Source organism: Armigeres subalbatus, chromosome 3 (assembly GCF_024139115.2).
Source record: "Armigeres subalbatus isolate Guangzhou_Male chromosome 3, GZ_Asu_2, whole genome shotgun sequence".
In the NCBI taxonomy this organism is placed as follows: domain Eukaryota; kingdom Metazoa; phylum Arthropoda; class Insecta; order Diptera; family Culicidae; genus Armigeres; species Armigeres subalbatus.
In genome coordinates this window covers 6450360-6463994 of record NC_085141.1, presented here as the reverse complement: position 1 = coordinate 6463994, position 13635 = coordinate 6450360, and the positions used below count along the sequence as shown (strand labels likewise).

The following is a 13635-nucleotide window of genomic DNA, read 5'->3' as shown; positions in this document are numbered from 1 at the left end:
CCGTAACGAAATGAGCCGTTGAAGTGCTAAAACCCTCCCCGACGTTTACTTGAATGTTGTACATTTTTTCAAAATCCCCTCCCTTCGTCCCCAATCTCGACTTTTTGTAAAACATTTCCTTCTTTCAACGGCTCATCAACCGTTTTCAACAAAAACATTTAATTTCCTCTGAGCCTTTCGACAGCAATGGTCCTCATATGCGGCAAACAGCTTTTTGAAATACGTACGCAAAACTGCCTCTAGTGGATTGACTTTGGTGCCGCACTACCCCCCAATTTCCTAGATCGGAAGGCTTTGCGCGCCAACACAGTGGAACGGGAAGGACCATGGAAACACATGTGCCCTTATCTGCAGTGTAACGACGGCTGTGCCTACTAGATGGGAAGAAGGATACGGAATGGCAGGCACGTCCTCCAGTGCGCCTCTTACGATGAGCCCCCCATTTTGTGCTTCCGCCGAAGTACTTTCCCCAATAATATGTGTAACATTTCTGCATAAACGTAATATATGTCTCTCCAGTGAGTAGCCCCCCATTGACTGACTACTAGGGTTAAACACGCGGCGTGTTCGACACCGCACCTAGGCGGGAGCACCGTCCTCGAACGTGCAATGCCGGGTCCGTATCCTACCATGTCTAATAGCGAACCAGTCTGTTACTTGTTGTACGAACAACTCAACCGCCATCGCCCAGATGGAGAACGAGGCCATCCTCTATCCAGCACGCTCTTTGTCATATATCATGAATATCATCTTGCACATTATGCTGCTGCTGATATGCGCGCGAACAATGAGTGGAAAGCGTTGGTATATGTATTCAAAATCAACGCGCCTTATTCGTATCGTATCCATATTTCGATAACGTGGATGTAGCTCGGATAAATATAAAACGGCTAATCGATACACGGAGGGAAGATTTATTGTGCTAATTCAAAATCAATAATTTACATTATTCCATCGAAACAAGTTTATGAGAAACGGTTGAAGCTTGAATCACCTTATATCTGGAATCTTTGTTTATTTTCTTACAGTGCTTCTAGTTGCTCGATTTAGATTGTTTTCATTAATAAAAAAATCTACTACGATCGGTTGAAATTGAAAAAAAAAACAGATTAATCCACCTAGCGGTGATGGTGCCTTTCTCGTTTTCTTTTTTTCAAGTGAGTAATTTCTACGCACTTTTAATATGAAAAAAAAGTATTTTGGCCATAACTTCTGAACCGATTTGCTCGCAACAAGTTTCAATCGACGCAAAATCCTGTTGTTTCCTATTGAAAATTGGCCCGATCGGACTATGGATCGGGCCAATTTTCAATAGGAAACAACAGGATTTTGCGTCGAATGAAACTTGTTGCGAGCAAATCGGTTAAGGATAAGTGCCTGAAAAATGAGCTAAACTTTTTGTGCACACACACACACATACACACATACAGACATCACTCCAATTCGTCGAGCTGAATCGATTGGTATATAACACTATGGGTCTCCGGGCCTCGAATCAAAAGTTTGTTCTTGGAACGAATATATAGCCTTTACTCGTACTTAGAGTACGAGAAAGGCAAAAACCTGTGATAGATGAAAGACGAAATAATAATAAAAATGTTGATGCCAACGTAAAAAATCCAAAGCTTTTTGCAGCTGTAGACAAAAAAAGTTTTTGTTACAAAGGAGTCTGCGAACTCGATGAGGAGAATTGCAGTGTGCCATAAGTACGATTTGGCGTGAGAATTTTTGAGCTCCGTTTTTTTCCTTGGTTTTCACAGTAGAGGCATAAATACTAAAACGCTGTTGGCGCTGTAGTCATTTAAATTATGTTGCCAAATTAAGCTTCAACAAACTTTAATTGACCATAATTTATGCATCATGTTGTAGTGCATGTTTGGTTTCATCACCAACATCGATTTGACAGAAGGATTCGTGTACTTGGGCTCACTGATGACCTCCGATAATGATACAACCAGAGAAATTCGAAGACGCATCATGGCAGGACATCATAAGTACTTTGGACTCCGCAAAACGCTCCGATCGAATAGAGTTCAGCGCCGTACCAAACTAACTATCTACAAAACACTTATTAGACCGGTAGTTCAAGGACAAACGCGCACTGGGAGGTTTCAAAAGAAAAGTTGTAGCCTAGCCTGGCGAGGCTACCTAACTAGGGGGCGTTTGAATGATTTTAAAAACAAATGGTTTATGCGCCACCTCCAGGGAGGACCACTTGTCGTTCTCAGTGCCCGGCAAACTCAAACCTCAGGGCGAGTTCTGTTTAAATCTATCGCGTATCCTAGCAGATGCCGAATGCTATCCAGGTACTCCAGACTCCACTTACTAACCAACTCAAAAAGTATTCGAAAACCAAACTTCCTACCGATTACGAGTGCACTTAGTCGACCAGTTTCATCACCGGAAAAGTTCTTCCCAACACAAACCCTGACACGCTTCAGGACAAAATGGAGGACTGATATTCCCAAGCAGTCCGACTTGGAGTAACAACTATTCAACAAAACTACATCAAAAGAAACGAACGAAACGTGAAAAACCTCTTACGACCAGTGCACTTAATTACGGGACTTCCTCGGCTGAATTATAACAATTACATTTAGAGAAACGAGAAAACTTTAGCATCACATTTATTAACAAATTATTTCTATTCGGGTACCCACTTCTCTCTACATACTTCTCTATTTGATTTCTCCTCCCTTATGCTCTACTATCTAAAACTAACTGTGCGGATTTCTTCTCACTACTAACGGCCTTTTTAAACGGTATCTACCCCAAAGCTTCACACAAACCAAAACATTTGTCGGGCTTACTTACAGTTTGATTTCTGCTTGCCTTCTCTTCTTTACCGGCTCTCTTTCAATCCGCTTCTCCTCTTCGTCGCGTCGCGCCTGCGACGCCGGTTCACCAAGTGAACACAGACTTCACGGCTAGACGGCTAGATTATGCTACCGTAAAGGATACCGTCGTCGGTACGATGAATTTCCGGCGGGAAATCGCTCTTCCGGAGTGCGATAGAACGGCGCAACTCCCTTCTGACTCCGGCCGGCAGTCAGGAACCCTTTGAAGCTGGCACGTGGGGTCAGGAGCGTGGCAAAGACGTAATGGGCGCGGTGTGGCGAGCGGGAGGCGGTTGGTGCGGAACAAAACTTTTTTTATTTTCTATCACGCACAGTACCGCACAGTTGGCTAACTTTTATTGCCTTTACTACAACACTCGACAAACACACCGCGGAACTAATTAAATAAAATCTTCACACTCCTGCCTCTTCCACGGGTCAGAACAAAGTGGACGAGACAGAACTTGAGTTTCCTCAGATAGGTCGCGATCTTAGTCTAGGCATTCGTACCGGAAATCGAATACCGATCTTTTCAGAGATCGGTTCCCGATTACCCTTTGAATTAGTCAGTAGTTTCATCCTTTTCCCTCTCAAATATTTGGCATCTAGCTAGCTCGGTTCAATTCTTACTCCGATTTCTTTTTCATAACAATGTAACGACAAGTGGTCCTGATAGGAGATCTTACTCAATCCCAACGGTTCCAAGCGCATGTTTCGCGAGATCATAACTCAGCGCGCCAAGTGAGTGAATGAGAAATTCTGGCGGTGAACTTTCTTGCAGGAAATGACTTGGGTTCATTTATTGCATGCGAGGTTGTGAGATTATACTGCTGTTCGTTTCCTACTTTTGATTATTTTCTTATAGAAATATATAAACGCAGAACATCAAACATAATTCGGAATACCGCTACGCTACAAAGTGCTACATACCATCTATTGTGGGGTGCCGATGGCGGACGGTACGTGGAGGAGGCGAATGAACCACGAGTTGCGTCAGCTGTTGGGAAAACCATCCATCGTTCACACCGCGAAAATCGGAAGACTGCGGTCGGCCGGACACGTAGCCAGAATGTGGGACAGTAATCCGGTGAAAATGGTTCTCGACAACGATCCGACGAGAACAAGAAGGCAAGGTGCACAGCGGGTAAGGTGGATCAATCAGGTGGAGGACGATTTGCGGACCCTCCGCAGACTGCGTGGTTGGCGGCGTGCAGCCATGAACCGAGCTGAATGGAGAAGACTTTTGTATACTGCACAGGCCACTCCGGCCTTAGTCTGGTAATAAATAAATAAAATTCGGTGGAAATTTGAATGAATTTTCCGTGGAAATTCGGATGAATGTTCCGTAGAAACACGGTTAAATTTCTGTGGAAAATAAAATGATTTTTTAGAACATTCAAATGATCTTTTTAAGAAATTCAGATGATTTTCGTTACAGGATAAAAACAAAATTAATTGTCTTCAAAAGACAAATTTGTAATTGGATACTCTCGGCAGGGAAAGTCTATTTTTATAATGCTAGGAACAAATTTCCCAGGGTGTAACAAGCACATCGTAACTGCGTAACTGCGAAGTTAGAACAAAAGCCATAGTTTTCACTGCAAATCACTAACAAGATAAATATTGCATCAAACCGCTAACAATAGAATAACCTCTCCTGTGCTGCCCCACATGCTATCCAACTCGTATCTAACTTTTGATTTTACACAATCATCCTGTGAGGAAAACTTTTGATTACGTATCCTTCATCCTATAACATACTGAAGCTGTTCCAACCAGCGGCATCCTTCATTCCGGCATGAGGTTACGGTTTCACGCTTACCCAAGGCCTACTATTGTTTTGCTCGTTCATTCTAAACTCACTTCCATCGCAGTAGCCCACGCACGTTCTCGTCTGTGGCGTTGCTAGGCCCATAAATTATGTGAAAATTTTTGATGAATGGCTACGATGCGTATGCGATTTTATCCATTCAAATGTCCCCCCTGGGACTAGAAGGAAGCTACCGTTATGCGGTTCGGGTTTTCCGAAGAAATGGTACCCCACCTCTTTTTCCAAAACTATTTTATGTGTTTGGGAACCAAACTACATTGAAAACTTTCCGATGATTTCATCAAACGATGAATACCTAAAGGCGTTTGGAACAACTTACCGCAGTCCCCTTTTCCTGTTTCGTGTGTAAACTCAAAAACTTTTTAGGTACCATATCGGAAATAGCGTTCAAAAATCTTTTTGATTTGACGTTCAACAAGGCGTGAAAAAGCTCACCGAACTGGGAAAACCACTTCAAATTGTGTCTGCCACAGTAGTTGATGGCGCTACCAACAAGAACGTGGTAACGGTTGAAAGCAGCAAAACTTTACGATTATGACCCTAACTGAAATTAAAAGAAAGTTTATGAAGTCGGCTTACCGCATCAGGAAATCAATTAGTGCATGATGGTTTCCCGTTCGTATCACAGGGTGAGTACGCTTTCTATCCCCTTGATGGAGTCCGGAAAGGTGCAGGAAGGGCAAACTTTTCTCCGAATGCCTGTGATGAGAAATTATGCCGGCTATTAGAATAAATTAGCAAGTCTTCCTCGACCTAGGATCGAAGCAGAGCGTAAAGTTGCTTGGAATGAATGATATAGTTGTGAAATGTGGATGTATGTGGGCAAATTGTAATTTGATCCTTTACGATCTATTTTTATTTCAGTACTATGTGCGTAATGATTATCTCAATCCGCGGTCTTGAAAAATCTGAAAAAGTGCACGTGGTGTCTTTGTTGTACAAATATAATATCAATATTTGCCCTTTTGGAATACGTCATACTCCATGACAAATTGACAAGCTTCGCAACAATCAAGTTTGATTTTTTCCAAGCTCGCCATAATGGCGGCTGTTATAAATATTTTTGACAGCGGATGCTGTTTAATTGTTTAAATTTGTTTAAAGACGTAAAAAAGTCTCGCCAATTTTCAGGCACCAATCGCCAGGTAATTACCGTTCACCGGTTTACTCGTAACAAGCTGCGTTCGACGGAGAATCATCACTCATTGTTTCCTATTGAAAATTGAGCTGAACAGGCTATGGGCTCGGAAGTTATAGCCAAAAACAAACTTTTTATTGGAGGCCCGGAGACCCATTTTTTATTCGCAATATGCATTTCAAAAATTCACTTATTTTCAAGAACGTGAGATCCTGTTTAGTTGTTTCGTGCCAGATCGGACAACCGAACGAATATGAAAAGTTGCGTTTGAAAAATTATTATTTCATTTTTCATTTTAAGCAATTGTCTCTAATAGATTTATTGCAACAAATTGCATTTGACGATATTGTCTCATTGTTTTATTTTGAAAATAATGTGAACAGTTGTATTCAAAACATTAGGCTCAAAAACTCATTCATTTTTTCAGCACGTTCAACTAAAGATCTGAGTAATCAAAGAACTCATCTCGATATATTTTACAATTAACGAGAAAGGCAACATCGCCGCTAGGTGGATTAATCTGGGTTTTTATTAGTGCAAAGCAGACTTGCAAGAACGTAGTTACTCCATGTGCTGATAGTAAAACCAGCAGTGATGACAAATGGGATGAAAATGGAACTTAAAAGCAAGATTCAAATGCTCAACTACCACAAGGCTAAGTTCTATTTCAACCTTCTGTCTGTCACCACACCTGAGATTTTCTTTTGTTTCATAGAAGCATAAATACACATTTGATGATATAGCAAAAACAATTGACTCCCAAGGAGAAAACCGCAATGAATTTGTTCTGAGGATCATCGTTTGCAAAGTGAGTTTCACCTTCTGTCATAGATGGAAAAACATGTTTCAAAAAATTTAATTTTGTGAAATAAAAGAAAATATTGTTGATTATTAATATTTCATATACTATTTTGCCAAAGCAGGAACTTAATGATGCGTATAAGAATAACCCTTGATTAATCCGGTAGAAGTCTCAACGAACAATAAGAAAAAAAAGGGAAAAAATGATCCCCAATTGTTTGTTTGCGTATATTTACTTTTATGACTAATATAAAAGTGTGCTATAAATATTCCAGTTCAAGACTGGAACAACAGCCCTACCTTACCCTTAGGGGTTTTCTGAAAATTCCATCACTTCATTCGCAGAGCACACCTTATTTCAAATTCCAGAAGGTAAATATTTAATTATTTATCTGGAGCCTACGCAAATCTCCTCAGACAACTGTTGATGATGGTTTGCAACAAAGTTTCATCCATGTTGGAAGTTTATTTAGCCGTAATGAATTACCGCTCGGGTGTATTCGTTACTGACAGAGCAAGTTACGTTTTTTGGCTTCTGTTAGCTACATGTTTATGAAGTGGATAATTGTTTGTGATATGGTTACCACCCAATGTGGTTGCAAAGTCAATACAAGCTGCTTCTGTTAATTAAATGTTGTGCTCGGTCGGTTTTCGAAGTTACTTTTCCGCAGAAATTTCCTCCCAAATAAAAATATGTCAATCCGCATGGTGCTCATTCTACTTTTGATTATGTGTCAGCTGAACTTCTACGAAGGCACGATAAGCATTCATACAATACAACAGAACACAATTTAACATTTATAAATTGTAGTAATTTTACAAATTCAAAATAAAGAATTCCTGGAAATATATGGAAATATAATTTACAACTTCCTACCACCAAATTATAAATGGATCAACGCTACAATAATTTATGAAATTGCTGATCTTTTCTGTAAAAATGCCAACAGCATTAAAATTTATTGTCATTATGTAAAAACAACATTCTGTATTCTAGCTTCGGATGAACTTCAAATAATAAAGCAAGCCATGGACGACATTCATCTAAACTCGTGCGTTCGATTCGTAGAAAGGAAGAACCAAGTAGGCTATGTACGAATAACTTCCGAATCAAGCGGTTGTTGGGCTGACACAGGACGATCAGACAGTGTTTCAGTATGATATGGCATTAATTCGACAGAAATCAATTTCACCCACATTTTTTTCGTCACAGCATCTAAACCTTGGACCTGGCTGTTTCGAGAGCAAAGGAACTACTCTCCATGAGCTGATGCATACCTTAGGATTTCTGCACCAGCACACTCGTCCCGATCGGGATCAATACGTACAAATTATGTACCAAAACATCATACAAAGCCCGGAAGTGTTGTTCAACTTTGAAATAATCAAACCGTGGACAGGGCTTGCCTTCCCATTGCCGTACGATTACGATAGCATCATGCACTATAAGGCCCACATGTATAGCAAAGATCCCCAGCGGTTGGTAACCATTGCGCCTAAGAGCTCATCGGTAACTAGGATAGGACAACGAGATCGACTCAGCGAGCTTGACATAATCTCAATAAACTTCCTGTATTGCGTGTGAAATAAATGTTTCTGCACAAAACAATGTTTCGATTGTTCGCGCTTTATGACCGACTATCGCCCTTGAAAAACAGACTCTAATTTCAATCATCTCGTATTAGTGCGATAACATTAGGTCGGTTTGGAAGCTATCTTAAAGATGTACGTACTTGCCCTGGTTGTCGGTTTGGTCTACCACGTCACAGCAAAGTTTACCGTAAGGGATTTGTCTAGTTATGGAACTGCGCTGTATCGAACAATTGATCCGAGAGTTGGTAATTTAAATTTTGAAATCTTGTGTTCTGTAACCTATGAATTACTTTTCGTCATTCAGATGAACTAATAAGAAACTTGGATCCATCATCGGGCATCCAGCCATGGCAATTGGGAAACCTGGTGGGAAGCGATATGGCTCTGCCCATTCCAAAGTTGAACAACGCCCTTGCAGGGAACTCTAGTTCGTACTTTCGTTGGCCAAACGCTACAGTGATCTACGAAATGAACGGCTCATTCAGTAAACAAATTTCCCAAAATTCTTATAACTATATTTGTTGAGTGAACATTTCTTTCAGATAGCACAGAACTTCTTTTCATCTACGGAGCGATGCGAGAATTCGAAAAGTACACATGCGTACGCTTTAAGAAACGAACCACAGAAGAAGCCTACGTGTCTATTGACAACTCGCAGTATGGATGCTGGGCCGATGTTGGCCGAGGACGCGGCAAAACTCGGGTTCACCTGCAGCCGGGATGTGCGAACTCGCTGACAACTCCCGTTCACGAGCTGATGCATTCTCTTGGGTTTCACCATGAGCACAACCGACTTGATCGGGACAACTACATTGAAGTTATCTACGATCATATGATTCCGGATCCGTCGGTGTACTTCAACTTTCAGCTGGTCGATGAGACTGAAACCACCAACTTCAGCGTTCCGTACGATATCGGGAGTATAATGCACTATTTGAATAATTCGTTTTCGGTTAAACCGGAAAAACTGATAACATTGGAGCCGTTGGTTCGGTGGAATAGTACCTTCGGACAAGGTCCAACTCTTACCAAGTACGATGCACTATTGATAAATATTATGTATTGTGGAGCTCCGGAACCCACGGAGGCACTTCCCGTACCACATGAATGGATTCCAGCAGAACCGCTGAAAAAACCTAAAACTTCGGTTCCATTAACGACAACCTTGAGATCGGTTCAAGTTAAAAAGACTACGGCTTACATGAAGATGTCCAATGAGGCTAAACAACAGATGGAAGATAATCTTAAGAAAATCTTAAGCTTAAAACGGGGATAACTGTCTAGAAATGTGAAAATAAACAACATTTACTTAGCATGACTCTTCTTGATTTTGATATTAAATGGCACGATGCACAACCAGGAAATTACATTGAGCTTTCAGCTTACATTTGGATTTGCCTCATTGGTGTTTTCTGGAGTTTGACTCGGTTTTGCGATTCAAGCTACTTAAAGAAAAAGACAATTTTTAGATAGGGTAGGCATTGGAAACCCCAACAACATATACCACTTATGAACATAATTTAGATCCAGACACACAATTTAAAGTCTATGCTACCATTCGAACAAGTTATTTGTATAAAAGTGTAAACATTTGAGGAATTGATAACCGAAACATTGCCAATATTGCACTGCTAAAGAAAACAGCAAAAAACATTTTTTCAATAATTTCTTAAAACACTGCTAAATTTGATTGGGGCTCATTTATTGGTTTGGTTATGCGCACTCCTTTTCTGAATGACATATCATTCAATATAGCTGTAGTAGCTGTTGAAGAAATTCTCAAGACGCAAGCATTCCCTAGGGATTTATTTTTTTGTTTTTCCTATAGAAATTTTCGAAGGAATATCTTGATATATTTCCAAAAGAATTTCTGGGTCTATCTCAAAAGTAATTTCCTGGAGCATACTCCAATTTTTGTTTAAGGAATGAACAGAATTCTGTTTTAAAATTAAGGAAGGATGAAACAGGAAATCCTAAAAGAACTTTCGGAGTAGTTTTTAACGGAAATTTTAAAGGATTTCCTGGATGAAATTCGTGGGTATTTTATGAAGAATTCTTGAGGGAGTTCTAAAAATAATATCCAATTTACGAACAATTCCTAGAAGAATTTTTAAATAATTTTGTGAAGAGATTCCCGAAAAAAGATTCCAAAGGAATTTCAAAAGGAATCTCCGATGGTCCAAAGGAATTTCTGTGAGAGTTGTTAAAAAAATCTTTAGTTTTTATTCATTTCACCCTTGCTGCTCGCTTGTGGTGCCAATCGAATCTGTATCTTCATTACTTTCATCTACTCCCTTTCGATTTAACTGGTATAATTATCACCGGAAAAAGCCAATAAATTCATTTCGATAAAGTCACGCGGTGTTCAAAACTATCCTAATTTTAAAAGATTTTTCAAAAGAATTTCTGGAGGAAGTTCTGAAGAAGTTACTGAGAAAAATATCAAAGGAATTTTCTTCCTAGAGTTTCCAAAGAGTTTTCTTGAATTACTATAATGTATTCCGAATTACTATAATATATTCCTTGGAAATTCCTAAAAGCATTCCCACAGAAACTTCGAAACGATTTTTCTAAAGGAGATTCCGAAGGCATTTCTAAAGCAATTTCCGTAGTTGTTGTAGGTACTGAAGAAATTCCTAAAAGAATTCGTAAAGGAATGATTCATTCTCATAATTCCTTATTTGGATTTTCGAAGAAATTTCTGGATTTATCTCCGCAGAAATTTCCAGAGGATTTTCAGAAGAAATCCCAAGGAAATCCGAAAGATTCCTTGGGGGAATGAAATTCCTTCAGGATTTAATTTGGAAATTCATTTACGAATACTTTTAGAAATTCCTTCGGAAATTCCCTTAGGAATTATTTTGGAAAATCCTTCGGAAATTCCTTAAGGAAATTATTTTAGGAGTACCTTCGGAAATTGTTTTAGGAGAAATCCTTCGGAAATTTCTTTAAGAATTCTTTGGAATGTTGAAATTATTTTCGGAAACACCTTCCGAAAGTTCTTTAGGAGTATTCTTTTTATTAATATCCTTTTGAATACCTTTGGAAATTGCTTTATGAATTCCTGCCTAAATTGAATTAGGAACCCTTTCAATTTTTGTTTAATGAATTACATTAGCAATTATTTTAAGACTAGCAGACCCGACGAACTTCGTTTCTCCTAAAATTGATTAATTCTCTGATTAGTTATCGAGTTATGCTGAAACTTCTGTGTAATTTGAAAGGGGGGTTTCAGAATAGGAACCAGAATAGGAACCACTACACCACTCCCTTCCAAAACCTCTACATGCCAGATTTGGTTCCATTAGCTTGATTAATTCTATATGGACTGGATTCTGTATGGACCGTTGACAATCGATATACTCCCCCTCCCCCTAAACTGGCCAGATGGCACAGCCCCAAACTTCTTAAGACCTTCGTTTATTTCTTTAGAAATTCTTTCTGAAATCTCTTCATACAGATTTTTTTAGGAATAATTCAATAATTACTTCGATATTGAAGGGACCAACGAGATAGAGAGGTATCGAGATAGGGAACACATTTATGTTTGACCGAAAGCTGTTTGGTCTAATAGTTGAAATTTGTTTCCTTATTAAGTGAAGTGTTTGAAGTGAATAGTGAACAACGAGAACTGAGAAGTGAGAAATGAGACGTTCGGCATGAGTATAGTGTAGTGAAAAGTGGGTACTGAGAAATGGAGTACTGAGTAGTAAGATGTGTAGAGTAACAAGCGTGAGAAGGGAGAAATAAGAAGTGAGAAGTGAGTATTGAGAAATGAGATGTGATAGTTGCGAAATGAGAAGTAGGGAGCTAGTAGTGAGAAAAAAGAAGCAAGAGGTGAGAAATGAGAGATGATAATTGGGAAGTGAGAAGCGAGATGTTGAGTAGGGAGAGGTGATTGGAGAGATATAAGACAGAAAGAAGACAGAAGAAAGAAAAAGAAGGAGAGAGAAAGTAGCTCGTTTCTCACTTCTCGCTCCTTGGTCCTTCTCATTTCTCACTACTCCTTTCTCACTATTCGTATCTCACTCTACACATCTCACTTCTCACATCGCACTTCTTACTTCTCATTTCTCATTTTTCATTTTCACCTCTCACTTCTAGCTTCTTTATTTCTCAATTAACGCAATTTTCTTCTCACTTTTCACTTCGCATTTCAAATTTCTTACTTCTAACTTTCTACTTCTATACTTCATATTTCTTATTTACCTCTCCTTACTATTAAGCACTTCTCATTTTTCATTTCTCACTTCTCACTTCTAACTTTCCACTTCTAACTTCTTATTTCTCGCTTCTCACTAATCATTTCTCACTTTTTATTCTTCACTTATAACTTCTAACTTCTCATTCCTCACTTCTAACTTCACTCTTTTCACTTCTCACTTTCCATTTCCTACTTCAAATTTCCCAACTCTAGAAAAATCAGTTTTTTAGAACAATTTTGACGTGTATAATTGAGTTTTAAGCGAAATTATTGGGTTTGGTGAGTCACGTACCCCAGCTTAACTCCGCAAGTGATTATAAAAATTGGCGGAAAATCATTCGGAAATCGGGTTCGGGGAGATTTAGTGAACCGATTTGGACTTGGCGATCTTATTGGGATATTAGACCTGGAGCTGTGAAATTTGATTGAAAGATAAATGGAATCTTAGTCCCTCTAGGATAAATGTGACAGTAATATACTGCCATTTTACGCATAATTGTCTTATGTACATAGGAAATTCCAGCAAATATGAGACAGATATGCATATGACGACGATGAATTACATCCCCGCAACTTCGACGTCGTGGCGCTGCAGGAGATTTGCTGGACAGGACAGAAAGTGTGGAAAAGCGGGCATCGAGCGGCTACCTTCTACCAAAGCTGTGGCACCACCAACGAGCTGGGAACCGGCTTCATAGTGCTGGGTAAGATGCGCCAACGCGTGATTGGGTGGCAGCCAATCAACGCAAGGATGTGCAAGCTGAGGATTAAAGGCCGTTTCTTCAACTATAGCATCATCAACGTGCACTGCCCACACGAAGGGAGACCTGACGACGAGAAAGAAGCGTTCTACGCACAGCTGGAGCAGACATACGATGGATGCTCACTGCGAGACGTTAAAATCGTCATCGGTGACATGAACGCACAGGTAGGAAGGAGGAAATGTATAGACCGGTCATCGGACCGGATAGTCTGCACACCGTATCGAATGACAACGGCCAACGATGCATAAACTTCGCAGCCTCCCGCGGAATGGTAGTCCGAAGCACCTTCTTTCCCCGCAAAAATATCCACAAGGCCACATGGAGATCACCTAACCAAGAAACGGAAAACCAAATCGATCACGTTCTAATCGACGGTAAATTCTTCTCCGACATCACGAATGTCCGCACTTACCGCAGTGCGAATATTGAATCCGACCACTACCTCGTTGCAGTATGCCTGCGCTCAA

General features: G+C 39.9%; 2 protein-coding genes across 3 annotated transcripts; both read left to right on the top strand.

Annotated features, from left to right (window-relative positions):
• Positions 1 to 6895: 6895 nt before the first annotated feature.
• Positions 6896 to 8260, top strand: LOC134220635 (astacin-like metalloprotease toxin 2). 2 transcript variants are annotated; one of them, XM_062699738.1, is made up of 3 exons: positions 6896 to 6979; positions 7605 to 7762; positions 7821 to 8260. In XM_062699738.1, the coding sequence occupies exons 2-3, from the start codon at positions 7637 to 7639 to the stop codon at positions 8190 to 8192; spliced, it is 498 nt and encodes a 165-aa protein (XP_062555722.1). In that variant the 5' UTR covers positions 6896 to 6979; positions 7605 to 7636; the 3' UTR covers positions 8193 to 8260. The 2 variants fall into 2 exon arrangements, with proteins under 2 accessions (XP_062555722.1, XP_062555721.1); XM_062699737.1 differs by lacking the exon at positions 6896 to 6979 and adding an exon at positions 7127 to 7541.
• On the top strand, positions 8257 to 9513 carry LOC134220634 (hatching enzyme 1.2-like). Its single transcript, XM_062699735.1, has 3 exons — positions 8257 to 8445; positions 8505 to 8684; positions 8743 to 9513. Exons 1-3 carry the CDS (start codon positions 8331 to 8333, stop codon positions 9474 to 9476), a joined length of 1029 nt encoding a protein of 342 aa, XP_062555719.1. The 5' UTR covers positions 8257 to 8330; the 3' UTR covers positions 9477 to 9513.
• The last annotated feature ends 4122 nt before the right edge of the window (positions 9514 to 13635 follow it).